The sequence below is a fragment of the Sprattus sprattus genome (assembly GCF_963457725.1).
Source record: "Sprattus sprattus genome assembly, chromosome: 5".
Lineage (NCBI taxonomy): Eukaryota > Metazoa > Chordata > Actinopteri > Clupeiformes > Clupeidae > Sprattus > Sprattus sprattus.
This window is the reverse complement of record NC_137924.1, coordinates 4,498,282-4,515,781: the sequence shown is the minus strand read 5'-3', so window position 1 is coordinate 4,515,781 and position 17,500 is coordinate 4,498,282. Positions and strand designations below refer to the sequence as shown.

Genomic DNA, 17,500 nt, shown 5'->3' with positions numbered 1-17,500 from the left:
CAGCAATAACACTGTATCAAACACACACATACACACACACATACCAGCAATAACACTGTATCAAACACACACATACACACATATAGAGGACGAATAACATATTCAGACAGAAACTCACGGAGTTATGGGATCCATTGCGGGTTCGACATATACTGACGGAGAGTAAGACGCACATTCTATCGCCCCTCAAATATTTACTCACCGTCAGCCAATCACGCCGCAGTGTGTGTGTGTGTGTGAGTGTGTGAGGCAAGCAGCTGCTGTGTCACTGATAAACTCTGCGCGTGTGCGTGTGCGTGTGTGTGAGTGTGTGTGTGTGTTTGAGTCAGATAAACAAATGATGTATCTTAACGGCAAGGCCAATGCAGAGCCTATCACGAGTGCACACACACACGCGCATGCGCACACTAACAAACACACACACACACACACACACACACTCAGGACAAAATGCACCCAGATCATTCAAACTCTTGCAGTCTCCTAGAAAACCAGACCAAAGTGGCGTAGAGAAGAGAGGACACAGAAGCACTAAAGGAAAGAGGGAAGACAGTAAGTTAGCAAAATGTGTTTATACAGTACCAGTTTAAGCAATAAGCCCCGCGAGTCCGTGCTTTGCGCTGATTTTAGAACAGGTAAGGGGAGTTGTTAGGCACGACGCGAAGCGGAGTGCCGTTAAACCCCCTTACCTGTTCTAAAATCAGCGCAAAGCACGGACTCGCGGGGCTTATTGCTTTTCTAAAACTGTTACTACACATATTTGATATGGTTTCATAAATAAAGACAATTCAATTTAAGAAACAATAGTTTAATGATAAACCGTCATTCTTCCGCCACTAAAAATTATAGTTCCTAAATAAATCATTGCCACGCAACCCTTGAAGCAATGCAACAGCCAGATGGAACACTGGGTATGAAATGCGCTATATGAATGCCTTGCCATTCGCTGCGCAGTAATATGGAATGTAATCAGGTCAAATTGTAAGGTAATGCTGGATTTTACAACGGCTTTTAGCCAATCACAATCAAGGATTTGAACAATCAGGTTTAGAACAAAAGTTTGGACACACCTTTCATTTCTTTGAGAAGTGTTTTCTTTACTTTTAGTATTTTCTACATTGTAGATTAATACTGAAGACATTTAAACTACAAAAGAACACATATGTAATGATGTTCTAAACAAACAAAGTGCTATCATCTACCATGTAGAAAATAATTAAAGTAAAAAAAAAAAAAAAATGAGAAGGTGTGTCCAAACTTTTGACTGTTACTGTACACACTGCTAATTAGTTACTTTTGTATTATTACCTACAAATATAAACTGCTAATTAGTTACTTTTGTATATCTACTCACACATAGACACTGCTTATTATATATTTTGTATATGGGCCATTCTACCGAATTGGTGCAAAGTCAGGTCGGAAATATTTAGATTTTTTTTATGTTTTATTCCCAAAACTTTGTCCGTATTGTTAGATATCACTGAGTTGATGCACTCAAACTAGCTTCCTGCTATTCATGGGGATTTAATCAAGGTACTCATTCACTGTGATTAAATCAGGTTCAATCATCCAATCAGAAATAGTACCCACCTCTAGACACACCCATTCCCTCCCATATCCTGGATGATTGTATAAATATCTGCTACTCCTCTCAGTATGTAGAGAGAGATACCTATCGTGTACCATGCGATAGGTTTGTCCTGTGACGCTGGAATAAACATATTTCTACTCTGGACACTCTCCCAAGTTTCCTGATTATCTGCAAACCTGACCTTGGATCCAAGACTAAGACAGACTTCTTTCATCTGGTGTTTCCACCCAGTTTCAAGAAGGAAAAAGAAGAAGATAGGATACGGAGTATAATCATCTTTCCTTTGCTGAAAAAAGAACGGAAAAAGCTGTGTACGTCAGATCCATCTAACAGATATAAGGACTTGTAAAGATTGGGCCCATAAGTGAACCTGTTTTTTCCGAGACAGATCATTTATGAGTGAGTGGTACATTTTAATACTTAATTGTATGCACTCGATATAAGGACTTGTGAAGATTGGGCCCATAAGTGAACCTGTTTTTTCCGAGACAGATCATTTATGAGTAAGTGATACATTTTAATACTTAATTGTATGCACTTTGGTTTTTGCGGGACAGAAGTTACCGTATGGTGTGTATGTGTTATGGTGATAAACCGTTTTCGGAAAAAACATACAGTGCACGTCGAACGCAGAGTAGACTGCAGATAATTGCAATTGAGAGTTTGCTTATTTTAACTCAGTGAAGAGAAGGCTTCAGCTGTTGTTTTTGTGATCCATATTTTGGCAAAAGCCAAAATGATCGGAAAGAACGAAAAAGTTAAGCAGAAAACCACCAATAAAAAGGGTGGGCGAGCAGCTCCTGAAATTGATGAAGAAACCATAATTTCATCTGTAAGAGGTTTCATCAATGACCATTTGAAGGTAGATGTGCTACAAAAGAAGCTGGAAAACAAATATGACATTGTGCCTGACAGTGACAATTTATGGCCGATTGACGATGCAAAACGCGCATGGGGAAAGATGCAGCGGCTGTCGGGTACAAACAAATTGCCATACGCTTTGCTAATTCTGAGTCAAGTCACACGTAGGCAAAAAGCTGTCCAGAAGGCTGAGAGAGAGGCGGAGTTTTCAAAGTTGAAGGCCGAAAAATCTGAGACCGAAAGACAATTGATTGTGGAAAAGAATAAAACCAGAGCTCTAGCGGAAGATGTGAGATCGCTGAAGGCGGAGAAAATGTTAACGACTCAGGCTGGGATTAATGTTTCTGATCAACTGACGCTACCTGGCGAGACCTTGTACCCCTTTCAGGAAATGAGGGAAGCGGCTCAGTCTGAAACACGAAGACTGTTGCAATCAGCAATGGCTCCCCACACAGACAGCGACGTGTGTGAGGACAGTGATGACGCAATGGACTCGGATAATCCAATCAAGCTGAGACCTTTAACGACCAGGCATGCCAGTGGAAATGTGACGTATGGATATAAACCGGCAAAACCCCAGGATATTGATCAATGGACTAAAGACTTGCAACATCCTCGCAAGTCGGGCATGGAGGCATGGTCCAAAATCAACCGTCTGCGAAACATCTACCAACTCCATCCTTTAGACGGCGTGGCAATGATGTGTACAATACTTAATGCCTCTGAGTCAAACAAAATAAGGCGGGCCGTTGAAAGAGGACTAGGAGACAGTCAACAGAAGATAGACGAGGGCTGGCAGGCACTACGTGATTACATCCAAAGTTCCACAAACGCCACCACTGATTGGGCCAAGATAGCCGCCTGCAAACAAAGGACTAATGAGGCTGTTGATGACTTCTCACAAAGATTCATTGAAACCTTTTTAAGACACTCAGGCATGAGTGGTTTGACAGAGGAGAACATTGGAACAAGCGACAATGGTGCTCTCAAGGCTAATTTGTTGCACAGTTTTAATCCAGAGGTGAAACAGGCTGTCAAGCTGACCACACCTACATGGGAGGATACCACGTTTACTTTAGAAATGCTTATCAACGTGGCAAGAAGGATGGAACGGGATGTCGAACACAAACTCAGATGTGTCAACACCTGGGATTCGAATTTGGAACAGGAGTGCATGTTGAGACTTTTAAATGCACAAAAGCCTAAACAACAGCAACAATACAAACCACAGTATGAACCCAGAGACAGATCATATGATGCATGTTATAAGTGTGGGAAACATGGCCACTGGGCGAAACAGTGCAACACTCAGAAACGTGGCAGATATACAGCTCGCTATAACCATCACAAAGAGGGTGATGAGGAGAGTAATGATGCTGAAGACATATTCAGAAGGTTTGCGAAGTTGACGGATCATCAGAGACAGACCCTTATGTCCGCGATTCCGGGAAACTAAGTCTGCCCTCCTTACGGTCTCTTACGGTGGCTGAAAGCCAGCAGCTTGACAAAGATGATGTGTGTGTGCCTAATGATAAAGATGGTCTAGGTTCGGTGCAAGATGAAATACCCCCAGTTGACAGTGAGCTGCGCCATGTCGAATGGCCAGAGCCAGGTTACTGCGGGATTATAGAAAAGGCACAGGAATCTGAGGAGCCATTGATTCCAGACGTGGGAACACACATATCACCGGAGTCAGTGGAAGATGCAGGCGAAGCTGAGGAAGTCATGAAGAGAACTGTAGGTTTGGAGGGCCAAGGCTTCAATCCTAACAACCTGATAATTGTTGAGAGTCAAGACTGTCCATCAAACACTGGAGAAGTGCAGATACCGCCAGTGGAGAGACAACGACTACAGCCATGTGACAGGAAGAATTTGAAGTGTAAGACAACACACAGAGCACTGTCACTTTCCCAAACTGCAGTCATGGTGAAGGGGGAAACCAAATTGGACAAATTCACCAACCCCATAGAGCGCATGCCTCCAGAACAACCACCTCTGGCGGGGCGCAAAGAAAAAACGTATGATTACGGATAATTTAAGTCATGCCTTTTTGTTAATCATGTCATTACTTTTAGCAATGATATGATGATTGGATGGGAATTTTAGATGCTGACTGAATTATGAACTTGACTACGAGATATTTTTTACTACGAGATTTTTATTTTTTGACGACATCAGCCATCAGCATGAGAACAACGTCGCCAAGGCGTATCGAGTGGATGGCGACCATGATCCCGATGGTGATGTCCGGCATTCCAAACGCTTCCTCCTTATGCGACAGCCACCACCTGCACCCCTGCACACGCATATGCCCATGCTGAAGGAGAACATTCATGTTGGGTGTGCAGATTGCTACCCTAGCCCAACGTTTCTTTGCAGCCGTCATTCTAAACTATGGTATTACCGTGGTGATGGATGAGGTCAGAGAAGCAGCCTCAATTATGGACAAGATTGCGAATGACGCCGCAGGAGCCTTGTCCATAGTCAACAGAGATTTCAGTATGCAACTATCAAGTTTTTCAATGTGCATTAATACCACTACACTATAGGAATATACATTGAAACCACTACACTACACTATGAAGACATGTGTGTTTGTACTAGAACAATGTTTGATTATGTTTAATCGTGATGTAACATTGATCGATGATCATAGGGGGGTTGTCAGATTTAACCACTACACTATAAGAACATGTGTTCTGTTCTAAAACTTTTTACCACTACACTATGGGAACACATGTTTGTTGACATTTTGTAACAATGTTGGATTGTTTTGATCACTATGTCTGATAATGTTCGTTATGGTTTTGTTAGGTTTTATTGTGATCATGATGTAAGATTGATCGATGATCATAGGGGGGAATTGTTAGATATCACTGAGTTGATGCACTCAAACTAGCTTCCTGCTATTCATGGGGATTTAATCAAGGTACTCATTCACTGTGATTAAATCAGGTTCAATCATCCAATCAGAAATAGTACCCACCTCTAGACACACCCATTCCCTCCCATATCCTGGATGATTGTATAAATATCTGCTACTCCTCTCAGTATGTAGAGAGAGATACCTATCGTGTACCATGCGATAGGTTTGTCCTGTGACGCTGGAATAAACATATTTCTACTCTGGACACTCTCCCAAGTTTCCTGATTATCTGCAAACCTGACCTTGGATCCAAGACTAAGACAGACTTCTTTCAGTATGTATATTGTACCATATCTAAAGTACACTTATCTAGTAAAAGAACAGTCAATTTGTATATTGTATTTTCAGAATGTGTTGGAATGTTTTTCCTCTTCCAAAAATTGTCACTACCGAAACATCACATTTACTATAGTAAAAAAGTATTATTATTGACCTGTTCAGATTGTGTTTCCTTCCCTTCTCTGAAGAGTATTTTTACAAATATTTCTTGAAGGTTATCACAATGAAATCCATAAAAATTAATTTTTTACCAAATTTTCAAGTTCAATTTATACAATTCATCAAAATCTAAGTGCAATATTTCTTTGTAAAATGCAAAATACTGATCATATTGATTCCAGAGTTGTTGATTGATGAAATTGAACATACATTAATCCAATCAGTATCATAACATTTTAGTTGATTACTCAATATACTTAATTTTTTACAAAACATCCTGTGTTTCGGTAGTGCTGCACTGTTTCGGTAGTGACATCCGGTGTTTCGGTAGTGACTGCACTGTTGGATGGATGTTCATTTCTCTCCCAAAATCTTCCAAAAGGTGCTCTGGGCCGCCCTTTAGTCCACACAACACATTTATTTAAAAAATTATCGGATTGAACTACTTACCATTTCATTTTGTCACTACTGAAATCATCAGGTCACTACCATATGTTTCGGTAGTGACTGTTTCGGTAGTGACAATTCTAGCTAATTTTAAGCATAAATAAAGAATTCTAACAAGCACACTGCATGCAAAGACATCTTTGAAGAGGTGAACACACATACAAACATAAGATTTTCCATGAAACCCCAAAAGGTTTACTTAATTGAAGAAAACATGCGTTTCGGTAGTGACAATTCTTAAGGTTACACGTCGATTTTCAGACTTTGGAACACATTTATATAAAAACTATGGGATTTAGCTACTTACCATTCAACCATGAGGGTCAGAGATGCAGTGTCACTCCCTGGTCAAAAATGCAGAGCCGTGGCTAAAACACAGGCTCAGCCAATGGACTAAAACTCTTGTGTTTCGGTAGTGACATGAAAACTAGGGACATGATTTTTTGAGTATAGAAAATTGATTTAAAAATTAAACCCACAATAAATCTAAATATTCCAAGTTCTGTTTCAACCCAATCATAAAGATCTTTGAAATTAAATCATTGAAAAAAATCTAAAAAAATTGAAAAGTGTTATTTAAAGGCATTGAAATTTAGATGTCAGGGTTGGGGACAGCTACTTCCCAATAGAAAGTACCCTATAAATGATGATTTTGTATATATTTAGCTTATCACTATCTCATGTAATGCATTGGGTTTATATAGACCATAACATTTTCTAATTAAATATCTATGCCTAAATACCTAATTGTTTTGTAAATAGTTTTTATTGTTGAGGGACTGCATATTACACAAATTCGGTAGAATGGCCCATATCTACTAACTCATACACAGATTACACACTGCTAAGTATTTACTTTTGTATATATCTACTAACAAATATACACTGCTTACTATCTACCTTTGCCTTCTCACCTACTCATATACACTGCTTATTCAAAATGCTTCATAACCATTGGCCATTATCTTTTACCTTTATGTAAAGATCAATCACCATCAATATCAGGATGGTAACTTCACCCCAAAAAAACACCGGCTCCATCTAGTGGCCGAACTATAAACCACGGCCCATGACCCGTATCCACAGGTCAGGGTTAGAATGACTAGGATGGTGCAGCCCAATGGAGCATTTACAGAGGGCACAATAAGTATTTCACCCCTTGCCGATTTCGCAAGTTTGCCCACTTGCAAAAGAAATGTGTGATTTATAATTGTAATGGTAGGTCTATTTTAAAGCCCCAATATGCAACAATTACACTTCAGGATTAGGGTTAGGATAAGCAGTTTAACCTTAAAATAACAGCTTAAAAAAATTTGGGCGCTACAATGACTTTTTATATGGAGAATCGCGTCCGAGCCATTGCGATAGCAGGGTCCATAGGCATATAACTGCGTTCTGTAGTTTTGCCTGCCGCAGCCCGCCGACCTGACTTGTTTACTTTCTGCCGATCTAGTAAGCAGCTTATTTGCCGTCTTGCTTTGTCTTATGTTGCACTTGCTTGATGTTTGACAGTGTAAGGACAGTGGTTGAGTAACTAGTTTGTCATAATGTCAAAGTCAGCACATTTCAAGAGATTTCGTTAGTATTAGCTGCTAGCACACCTTTAGCGAATAGCTAATTGTTCCGTTGTGCTGCTTTAACATCGAGAGACAGAATATCAACAAAAACATCCAGAAAACTGCATTTTATGACAGTTATGAATTGATTTGCATTTGATCACAGGAAATGAGTATTCTCTGGGCCTAGGTCTGTTTAGTGTCTGAGTGTCTGCCTGCCAGGTCGAGGAGTGATGGTTTTCACTTCCGTCTTTCCAAAGAGAAGTTTGTCTGCCTACTTGAGGAAACTCAAACTCAGACTTTCCCCTCGTCCAATCAAAGAAGCTTAAACTTTCCCCTCGTCCAATCAGAGAAGCTGGCACATCTGCATGTGAAACCTCAGACTTCCCCCCTGTCCAATCAGAGAAGCTTAGACACTCCCCTTGTCCAATTAGAGAAGCTTAAACTTTCCCCCTTGTCCAAGCAGAGAAGCTTAGAAGCTCCCCTTGTCCAATCAGAGAAGCTTAAACTTTCCCCTTGTCCAATCAGAGAAGCTTAGAAGCTCCCCTTGTCCAATTAGAGAAGCTTAAACTTTCCCCTTGTCCAATCAGAGAAGCTGGCACATCTGCATGTGAAGCCTCATGTAGAGGTCAGCACAGGATTGATTTTTCAGCCCTGCAACACTGTGTAGTATTCTGTGTTTTATATGTTGTACTGCAGCCCGCCATAGGGGGGCGCTATTGGGTGCTATCAGGGGAGGTCTCACCTGGCACCGCCACTCTTCTCAGGATGCAGCGTGTGATTGGTGGAGGAGGAGGTGCCATTCTTCTGCACAGACGTCTTGAGGGAGGGGACATGGGCGAACTGAGTCCAGTGCACCTGAGAGAGAGAGAGAGAGAGAGGGAGAGAGAGAGAGAGAGAGGGGTGGGGGGGAGAGAGAGAGAGAGAGAGAGAGAGAGAGAGAGAGAGAGAGAGAGAGGGGTGGGGGGGAGAGAGGGAGAGAGAGAGAGAGGCAGGGAGGGAGAGAGGGAGAGAGGCAGGGAGAGAGAGAGGGAGAGCGAGAGAGAGACAGGGAGGGAGGGAGAGAGAGAGAGAGAGGGGTGGGGGGAGAGAGAGAGAGAGAGAGAGAGGCAGGGAGGGAGAGAGGGAGAGAGGCAGGGAGAGAGAGAGGGAGAGCGAGAGAGAGACAGGGAGGGAGGGAGAGAGAGAGAGAGAGAGAGAGAGAGAGAGAGAGAGAGAGAGAGAGAGAGAGAGAGGCAGGGAGGCAGAGAGAGAAAGAGATAAACTGTTAGTGATTGCAGTCCAGAGGTGCCTTCCTTCCGCAGTGATTCAGTCTGGCTGCTCTGAGGGTCTCTGTGCTTTGCCTCCAGTCAGACCACATAGCAGAGCACAAAACAGAGCACAGATCAGACCACAGAACAGAGCACAGATCAGACCATAGAATAGAGCACAGATCAGACCACAGATCAGACCACAGATCGGACCACAGATCGGACCACAGATCGGACCACAGGTCAGACCATAGAATAGAGCACAGATCAGATCACAGATCAGACCACAAATCAGAGCACAGATCAGATCACAGATCATCTCACTACTGTGCAGCCTGATGCTGACACCTGTTACAGGACAACACCCTCTGCACAGTATCAGGACAACAGCAGCAGGACAACAGCACAACATCAGAACAACACCAGCAGGACAACACCAGCAGGACAACACCAATACAACACCGACAAAAACATCAACACAACACCGACACAACACCAACACAACGCCAACACAACGCCAACACAACGCCAACACAATACCAGCACAACACAGATCCTGACATCTGCCGCCTAAAATGTTGTATGATATTTTTAACTTTCAAGCGTGCATATAACAAATTGCATCTATACATTCAAATGTTCTATGGATTGTGAACTGTGTTGGTATTGTTCTGAAAGGCGTGAGTTGTTCTGCTAGCTGGGCCTAGGTTACAATGGAGCGTCACTGACTGGGATGAAGTAAATGAACAGTGGGTTAAGGTCTCCACGGTAACCATCAGATAGGCATCAGTGGATATGGAGGGAACTGACAGTGGCGTTGGATATATGCAGTCAACAAGCATCTCTCTGTCTCACTCACTCTCTCTCACACACACACACACACAAACGTACACACACACACACGCCACTGATTGATGCTCTTCCTCGCCTGCTTTCTCTCTTTCTTTCTATCTCTACGTCTCTCTCTCCCTCTCCCTCTTCCTCACATTACTGCACCATTCCCTCTCTTCTTCACCGCTCTCAGACTTCTCTCTCTCTCTCTCCTCGTTCTCCCTCTCTCTCACACTCACACACCACTAATGCATGCTCTCTCTATCTCCCGCCTTCTCTCCCCCCCTCTCTCTCACCCCCTCTCTCTCTTTCTCAAATTGCTGCACTGTTCCCTCTCTTCTTCACCGCTCTCAGACTTCTCTCTCTCTCTCCTCGTTCTACCTCTCTCTCACACTCACACAACACTAATTAATGCTCTCTCTCTCTCTCTCTCTCTCTCTCTCTCTCACACACACACACACACACACACACCTTGGTGCAGCCATTCTCCGCTGAGCTGTGTGGAATCGTATAGGGGCTCTCCGTCTAAGTGGGACACAGAGGAAGAATATTAATCAGTGTGTGTGTGTGTGTGTGTGTGTGTGTGTGTGTGTGTGTGTGTGTGTGTGTGTGTGTGTGTGTGTGAGAGAGTGTGAGAGTGTGAGATAAATTAATATCAAGGCATTAATATTAATGAGACAGAGACCAGCAATCAGAATCTCAGCTCTTTATCTTTTGCAAAAGAGGAAGTGTGTTTCAACCAAAGGTTATGAACAGACTCCAAAGATGAGCTGGGCACAGCCAACCTATGTGTGAGTAGAAAAAAACAGGTTTCATGACAGACAAAGGGCGGTATTCTCCGGTCCAATCGCTACAGAAGTTACAGCAGTGATCTCAGAATATGTCCTTGAGAGAAGAGCCGTATGCATGGCTATCAGTACAACAACAGGTGGTTTGCCTCCGCAAGAGAGTAGGCCTCCTGTAGGCCTCAGCACACAGGATAAGCAAGCATATTAAAATACAATAATAATGTCCTCATTACATTTCTCTATCAGAGAGAGAGAGAGGAAGAGTATTAATCAGTGTGTGTGTGTGTGTGTGTGTGTGTGTGTGTGTGTGTGTGTGTGTGTGTGTGTGTGTGTGTGTGTGTGTGTGTGTGAGTTAGAGAGAGAGAGGACAATTATTTATCAGTGAGTGTGTGTGTGGGGGGGGGGGGGGGGGGGGGGGGAGTACCTGACAGGAGGTATCTGGCGGTAGAGGTGACAGGGTGAGAGCTCTCCTCCTGTCCAACACCACAGTCAGACCGCTGTTCTCAGAGAAACCAGCCATCAGCCCAGCTCTATAGGGAGAGAGAGTGAGAGAGAGAGAGAGAGAGAGAGAGAGAGAGAAAGAGAGAGAGAGAGAGAGAGAGAAAGAGAGAGAGAGAGAGAGTGAGAGAAAAAGAGGGAGGGAGAGAGAAAGAAAAGGGGAATAGAAAAAAAACACAATAAACGAGAGATAGAAACAAAGGCGGAAAGACGTTTTGCATTAATAACGCTTCATCATGTATGGATCTAATCTACCCGACCATCATATATTGTTAGCCGAACATGACATTAGATAACACCAAATGTCACTAACACCTTAGTTTACTATTTTCTGCAAACAATGTCAATACATTCTACTGTTGTCATCCTTCTAAAGTGATAGGACACGTGTGTATGCTGTTGTGTTGCAGTATAAGGGATCCGTCACATTTCTTCCGGGTGCAACGACATAGACAGAACAACAAAGCAAACTAGAGTTCGCATCCACAGCGCGTTCACATGACCCCCTCTAAAGAAACCAAATGACCTGTCATCATCATCAGATAAGTACTTCAAAGCTTCTCCCACCGACCCACTGGCAGATAAACACGAGAAAACTCTCGGGAGAAAGTGAAGTGGAGAAGAGAGGAGGTTGCTTTGTTATTTGTTTTCCTTGTGCAGAGTACTTACTCCTAAAGTCGCTGCTACAGTCGCGGGTAAACCATAATCAGCGGTTCAGAAACACAGCGCCCGTGCTCTTCGTGGGCTAGAACCTTAGGCGTTAAAAAGGGCACTTTGTAATCCACCAGATTAGTCAAAAACGGCGGGTAAAAAAAATCGCTGTGTGTTAATTCCGCGAAGTGCACATGAATGTTGTTACCAGTGTTTCCGGACTATCTTCTTCCGTCATTCCCAGGAAGTATTAATGTATGGATCTTCACCGACACTAATGAACGTAGGTAGCGCCATCTACCGTTGTGGAGTAGCCCAGCATTATCTAAGCGCACTCGGGATATTCTTATAGATTTACGGTAATTGTCAGCTTTCTGCCTTTCTGTCACAACAGCAAAAAAAAACAAAGGGCCATGACGAACCAGAGACTCTCTCTGGCAAAACCACTAACCTGTATCAAAGGCACTCCTCCAGACCAGTCCGGAAGCTTCCATCACTTTACTGACTCTTGTTTTTTTGTTTGCACTATATTTAAGTTTTGAAGTTTATTTCATGTCTATTTTTATGTGCATGTCATTTCTTTGTGCACGTTATGTATTTGTGGTAAAGCACTTTGAGCTGTATTCTTTTGCATGAAAGGTACTGTATAAATAAAGTTGTATTATTATTATTACAGCACACCTGTTCTAACTGAACAAAGCTGACAGACACACACACAAACACACACAATTGTGATCATGCTATGGTTGCTTATACAGTATGTGTGTGTTCATCTGTAAAACAAACACACACACACACACCTGCCACATTCCTTAATCTATTGGACATATCAGAATTACTTTTTCTATGTATAATACCATCTTATCCTTTGCCATGTATTAATGTTAGAATATAGATTTGGCCGGATTCTAATACATAGACAGACTACAAATACTTTTGTTTCTTGTGCAGTATCATAGCGACATCATAGTGACCTCTGTGTTTTACTCCAAAGACAACAGTGGTGTTTATTAAAGTAGTTATAAACTGTTTATATGTCATTGTACACCCCACTCATCAACAGACATAGACAACAGTGGCGTTATTAAGTGTTTATTAAAGTAGTTATAAACTGTTTATTTGTCATTGTACATCTCACTCATCAACAGACATACAGTTCTTAAAACGATGCGTGCATCCAGAGTTGAAGTTATGTTATTACAATCTGTGTGTGAGAGAGTGTGTGTATAAGCACGTTCAAGTGTAAGTGTGTGTGTTTTCAGCTGAAGAAAAACCTCAGGTCCAAACAGCCCCTCGATGAAGGGTTGATGTGCAGACCATCATGAACAGCTGAAAGAGAGAGAGAAAGAGAGAGAGAGAGAGAGAGAGAGAGAGAGAGAGGGATAGAGAGAGAGAGAGAGAGAGAGAGAGAGAGGGAGGGAGAGAGAGAGAGAGAGCGAGAGAGACTCCTTGGTTGTAGGACACGCCTAGCAGAGCTGGTCTGGGAGGACTGGGATGATGATGTCATGAAGGTGACATAATGCTGCTAGTTAATCTGGGACTGTTTGTTAACCACCAAAGCTCAGGTCACCATGACAACAATGACACTGATGACATTAACGACACTGATGACACTGCCCATGGGACGGCAAGGATGTCCTTAGACTGGAGGTGGCCTTGATGTCATTTTGACTCTTGATATTTTACATTCTCAGTCTGCTGACCTCTCTCAGCCAATAGGATCATCCACTCCAGACTCTACAGTAAGCATTCAGCCTAGCGCTAACCTAACAAGTCTTTGGGGATGACAAGAGACTCCTGGGGCCCATCATCTTGTTGACAGCCTGTTGCCCCCGACAACCCGCTGGCGTGACCTTTAACCTCAGGAGGAGCCGCACTTCTGCACTGCTGTCTCCGTGGATGGAGCCTTGACCCCGCCCGCTGCGACGTCATCATCGGGGTCAGAGGTCAACATGGCTGTCTTCCCCGACGCTGAGAGCTCCTTCTGCGCACCTGAGAGAACACACACAGACACACACACACGTGCAGAGGCGCACACACGCACACACACACAGACACACACACACACACACACACACAAACACAATCTCACACACACACGAACACAAACACAAACACAAACACACACACACACGTAGACACACGCACACATGAACATCAATACAATCTCATGTGAATCTCAAGAGCCTGAGGTGTGATACGTTTGCGCGTTACAAACACTCAAAAGGTATACCTTACTAAACTTAGATACTTTTCCAAAATCATCTCTTAACAGTTCCCTTAAGTGTAGCCTTCCTACGTATACCTTACGAAGGTGAATCCATACAACATAGAGAAGACCCAGGGCTCTCACTAAAGTCTCTCTGAGAGAAGGGACTCCTTAGCTGGATGACTTAAGGGAAGTTAGCGGATCATGTGGCAACAAATAAGCAGGAAAATCGAATCTGTGTCCTTCTGTTGAATATGTCCATGGTGTTCCCACACACACACACACACACACACACACACACACACACACACACACACACACACTTGCCTCATGGCTGACACCAAAGAGAGTAGAAATTAAATAGAATCTGGTGCTCTCATTTAGCCTAACTCAATATCTATTATAACAGAGGGCAGTGTCTCAGGCAGAAGAATCCCTCTGTGTGTATATGTGTGTGTATGTGTGTGTGTGTGGTTGGGGATGGGGCTTTGTCAAGATGCATTATCTGGAATTAGAGACGTTATGTCACACTGATGTAAGTGAATTAGTGAAACTATCGGACTGATAATAAGAATGTGCACATGACACACACACACACACACAAACACACACACACAAAGATGCACCTATGCAGCTAAGCTCATTCTATCATCATGTGAGGGACACATATTCAGTCTCACACTGAAGCTGTATCAGTCCTATTGCTAGGGGAATTCATGCCAACCAAGTGGTTCTGTCTTGATACTTTTGGAACACTCAGAATTCTGTTTTGACATGTTACTGGAACACTCCGAATTCTGTTTTGACCTGTTACTGGAACACTCAGAATTCTGTTTTGACCTGTTACTTGAACACTCAGAATTCTGTTTTGACCTGTTACTGGAACACTCAGAATTCTGTTTGACCTGTTACTGGAACACTCAGAATTCTGTTTTGACCTGTTACTGGAACACTCAGAATTCTGTTTGACCTGTTGCTAGGACATTGAATTCTGTTTGACCTGTTGCTAGGACAATTCATTCTGTTTGATGTTGAATGGTGTTCTGTTTATCACACTGCTACGTTAGAAGGTTTTATCTTACCTTTTGCCAAGGCAAGGCAAGGCAAATTTATTTATAGAGCACATTTCGTACATTATGCAATTCAATGTGCTTTACATAAACAAACAGTGATAACATTTAAATTGAAACACAGTAAAAGAAACTTAAATAAAAATTAAAAATAAAATAAAAATAATTATGAAAATAAATAAATAAATAAAACATTAAAATCAATAAATTGCAGGTAAGAGACATTATGATTAGCAGCACTAAGAAGCAGCATACCGTAATAAATAGAGAATTTCACATATAGGCTAAAGAGAATAGGTTTGTTTTTAGTCTTGTCTTGAAACTGTCTATGGTGGGGGCAGTTTTGATGTGGTCTGGTAGTAGATTCCAAAGTTTTACTGCATAATAACTGAAGGCTGCTTGACCTTGTTTAGTTTTAACAGTAGGGGCCACCAACAAGATTCTATCCTGGGATCGGAGGGGTCTGGGAGGTACATACGGCTGGAGCATGTCCTTAAAATATAAAGGTCCAAACCCATGCATGGACTTAAAAACAAGTAGCATCACTTTAAAATCAATTCTGTGGCTAACTGGAAGCCAGTGAAGAGATTTCAGTATTGGAGTTATATGTTCTGTTCTCCTGGTTTTGGTAAGAACTCTAGCAGCCGCATTTTGTATTAGCTGGAGCTTTTTAATATGCTTTTTGGGGAGTCCAGTGCCAGACTACATGGTGTGAAGATCGGTTCCTCGGCCTGCTCTCCCTCCTTGATAGAGGCCCGGATCTTCCGCACCACGTAGATGCTGGCTGAAATCAGAGAGCGGGTTAGATTTCTGTCAACATCTGAATACACACCATTGAAACATTTAAACATCTGATGGTTCCGAACTGTGTTGAATGACTGCAGCAGATTTTTTGCTAAATAGCTATACATCACGTGTCTGAGTAATATCCATCACCGCCCTATGTGTGTGTTTACTGCGGAAGTGGTATGTTGGCAATTCTGATTTACTTCTCTTGCGATATGTCACTTTACGTTAACCAAATGAGCTCTATTATGCTATTGTTCACGAATTGACCCAGAAGTTTCCCTCGAAGGGAAAACACTTTGCCGTCTACCTTTCGACAGCCTGCACTTTGACGTAGGCCTACTGTTCCTTGTCGACAACAAACACAGGAAAATAATGTATGGAATATCGCGGCGTCTTACCTTTTATCAGAAGTCATACCATAGCGGTAGTGGTTTATTCCACCGTATCCTCCAAACTTACTCGTCCGTCTCAAGAATACTGCCACACACCGTAGTCTTGTAATCTCCGTCCAAACGACTGTTATTCAAGATGTTATGAAAGCCCCTTTAGACACGGTGTAGTTATCTCCAGGAAGCGACTGTTGCTGGCCACTCCCATAGGTCGTCACACGGCGGAGTGACTTCTACATCAACCAATCCAGAGTTTAGATTTAGCCTGTAAACAATCACTAGCCAATCGCCAAACGAGTGTGTTACCAAACACCAGAGCCCTATTTATGACTTACACAAGGTGTCTTCATTCATTATGTTGAAGTGAACACTTCATTTAACTCTTTCAATTCATTAATAACACTTTGAAACTGGAATTTGATGACTGTTTAGACACACATACACGTAAAATTGACATCAAGACAGAGTAAATTAATTTATTAATCAATATTTTCCATTTCAAACAACCATACAAAAATAAAGCATACATTCTGTATATGTTCTCTTTAAATATAAATACTGTCGTCATAAAACAAGTTTGTGTCTCATCGGGGAACACAATGACATATTACAAAATGAGTGGTAGAAAATCGTATAAAACATCAACAAGCGTGTCAAGGGGGAAAAAGATCATATAACTGCTTCAAGCGAACACCGCTGGAGAAAAGTTCACATCCCCCTCTGCTGGTAAAGTGTGGTAGTACAGCAACAAGGGCCTTAACTAGACACTATTGAGAATTTCCCTCAACAGGTGTGGCAGCTACAGAGAGCACAGAGGACCAAAAGCCAAAAGACACCAAAGGCCTCCTCTTGTTCCTGGAGGCGTGCAGCCCTTCAGCAGTAGCCCTACCACAACCCTCCTCAACCAGACCTCCTATGTCAGGGTACAGACCCCCCCCCCCCCCCTCAAACAGACCCGTGACACCCTTCTCAGGTCACCCAGAGAGAGAGAGAGAGAGAGAGAGAGAGAGAGAGAGCAGGGGATAGACGGCCCTCTAGGAAGCATTTCTATGAAGGCTGCAGATTAGTCCTAAGGGAAGAACACTGCGATAAATCATTTCAACAATAATAATACAAATAATACAAATAATAATAATCACAGTAATAATATCATAATAATGTTGTTATTAGTATTATTACAAGTATTATTATTATGTAGATATC

The 17,500-nt window shown here is 42.4% G+C and overlaps 1 protein-coding gene across 3 annotated transcripts in view; it reads right to left on the bottom strand.

Moving 5' to 3' along the window:
- Positions 1 to 12,019, bottom strand: part of LOC308366286 (uncharacterized protein) — a 27,627-nt gene extending 15,608 nt beyond the window's left edge. For 2 of the 3 annotated variants that reach the window (XM_080839934.1, XM_080839935.1), the window contains exons 1-4: positions 11,859 to 12,019; positions 11,116 to 11,221; positions 10,375 to 10,428; positions 8,568 to 8,680 (exon numbers count right to left, since the gene is read on the bottom strand). In XM_080839934.1, coding sequence (XP_080696060.1) covers positions 8,568 to 8,680; positions 10,375 to 10,428; positions 11,116 to 11,211 — 263 coding nt within the window. In that variant the 5' untranslated portion in view covers positions 11,212 to 11,221; positions 11,859 to 12,019. The remainder of the gene's footprint in view (positions 1 to 8,567; positions 8,681 to 10,374; positions 10,429 to 11,115; positions 11,222 to 11,858) is intronic. The other variant, XM_080839936.1, reaches the window with a different exon arrangement.
- Positions 12,020 to 17,500: the final 5,481 nt, after the last annotated feature.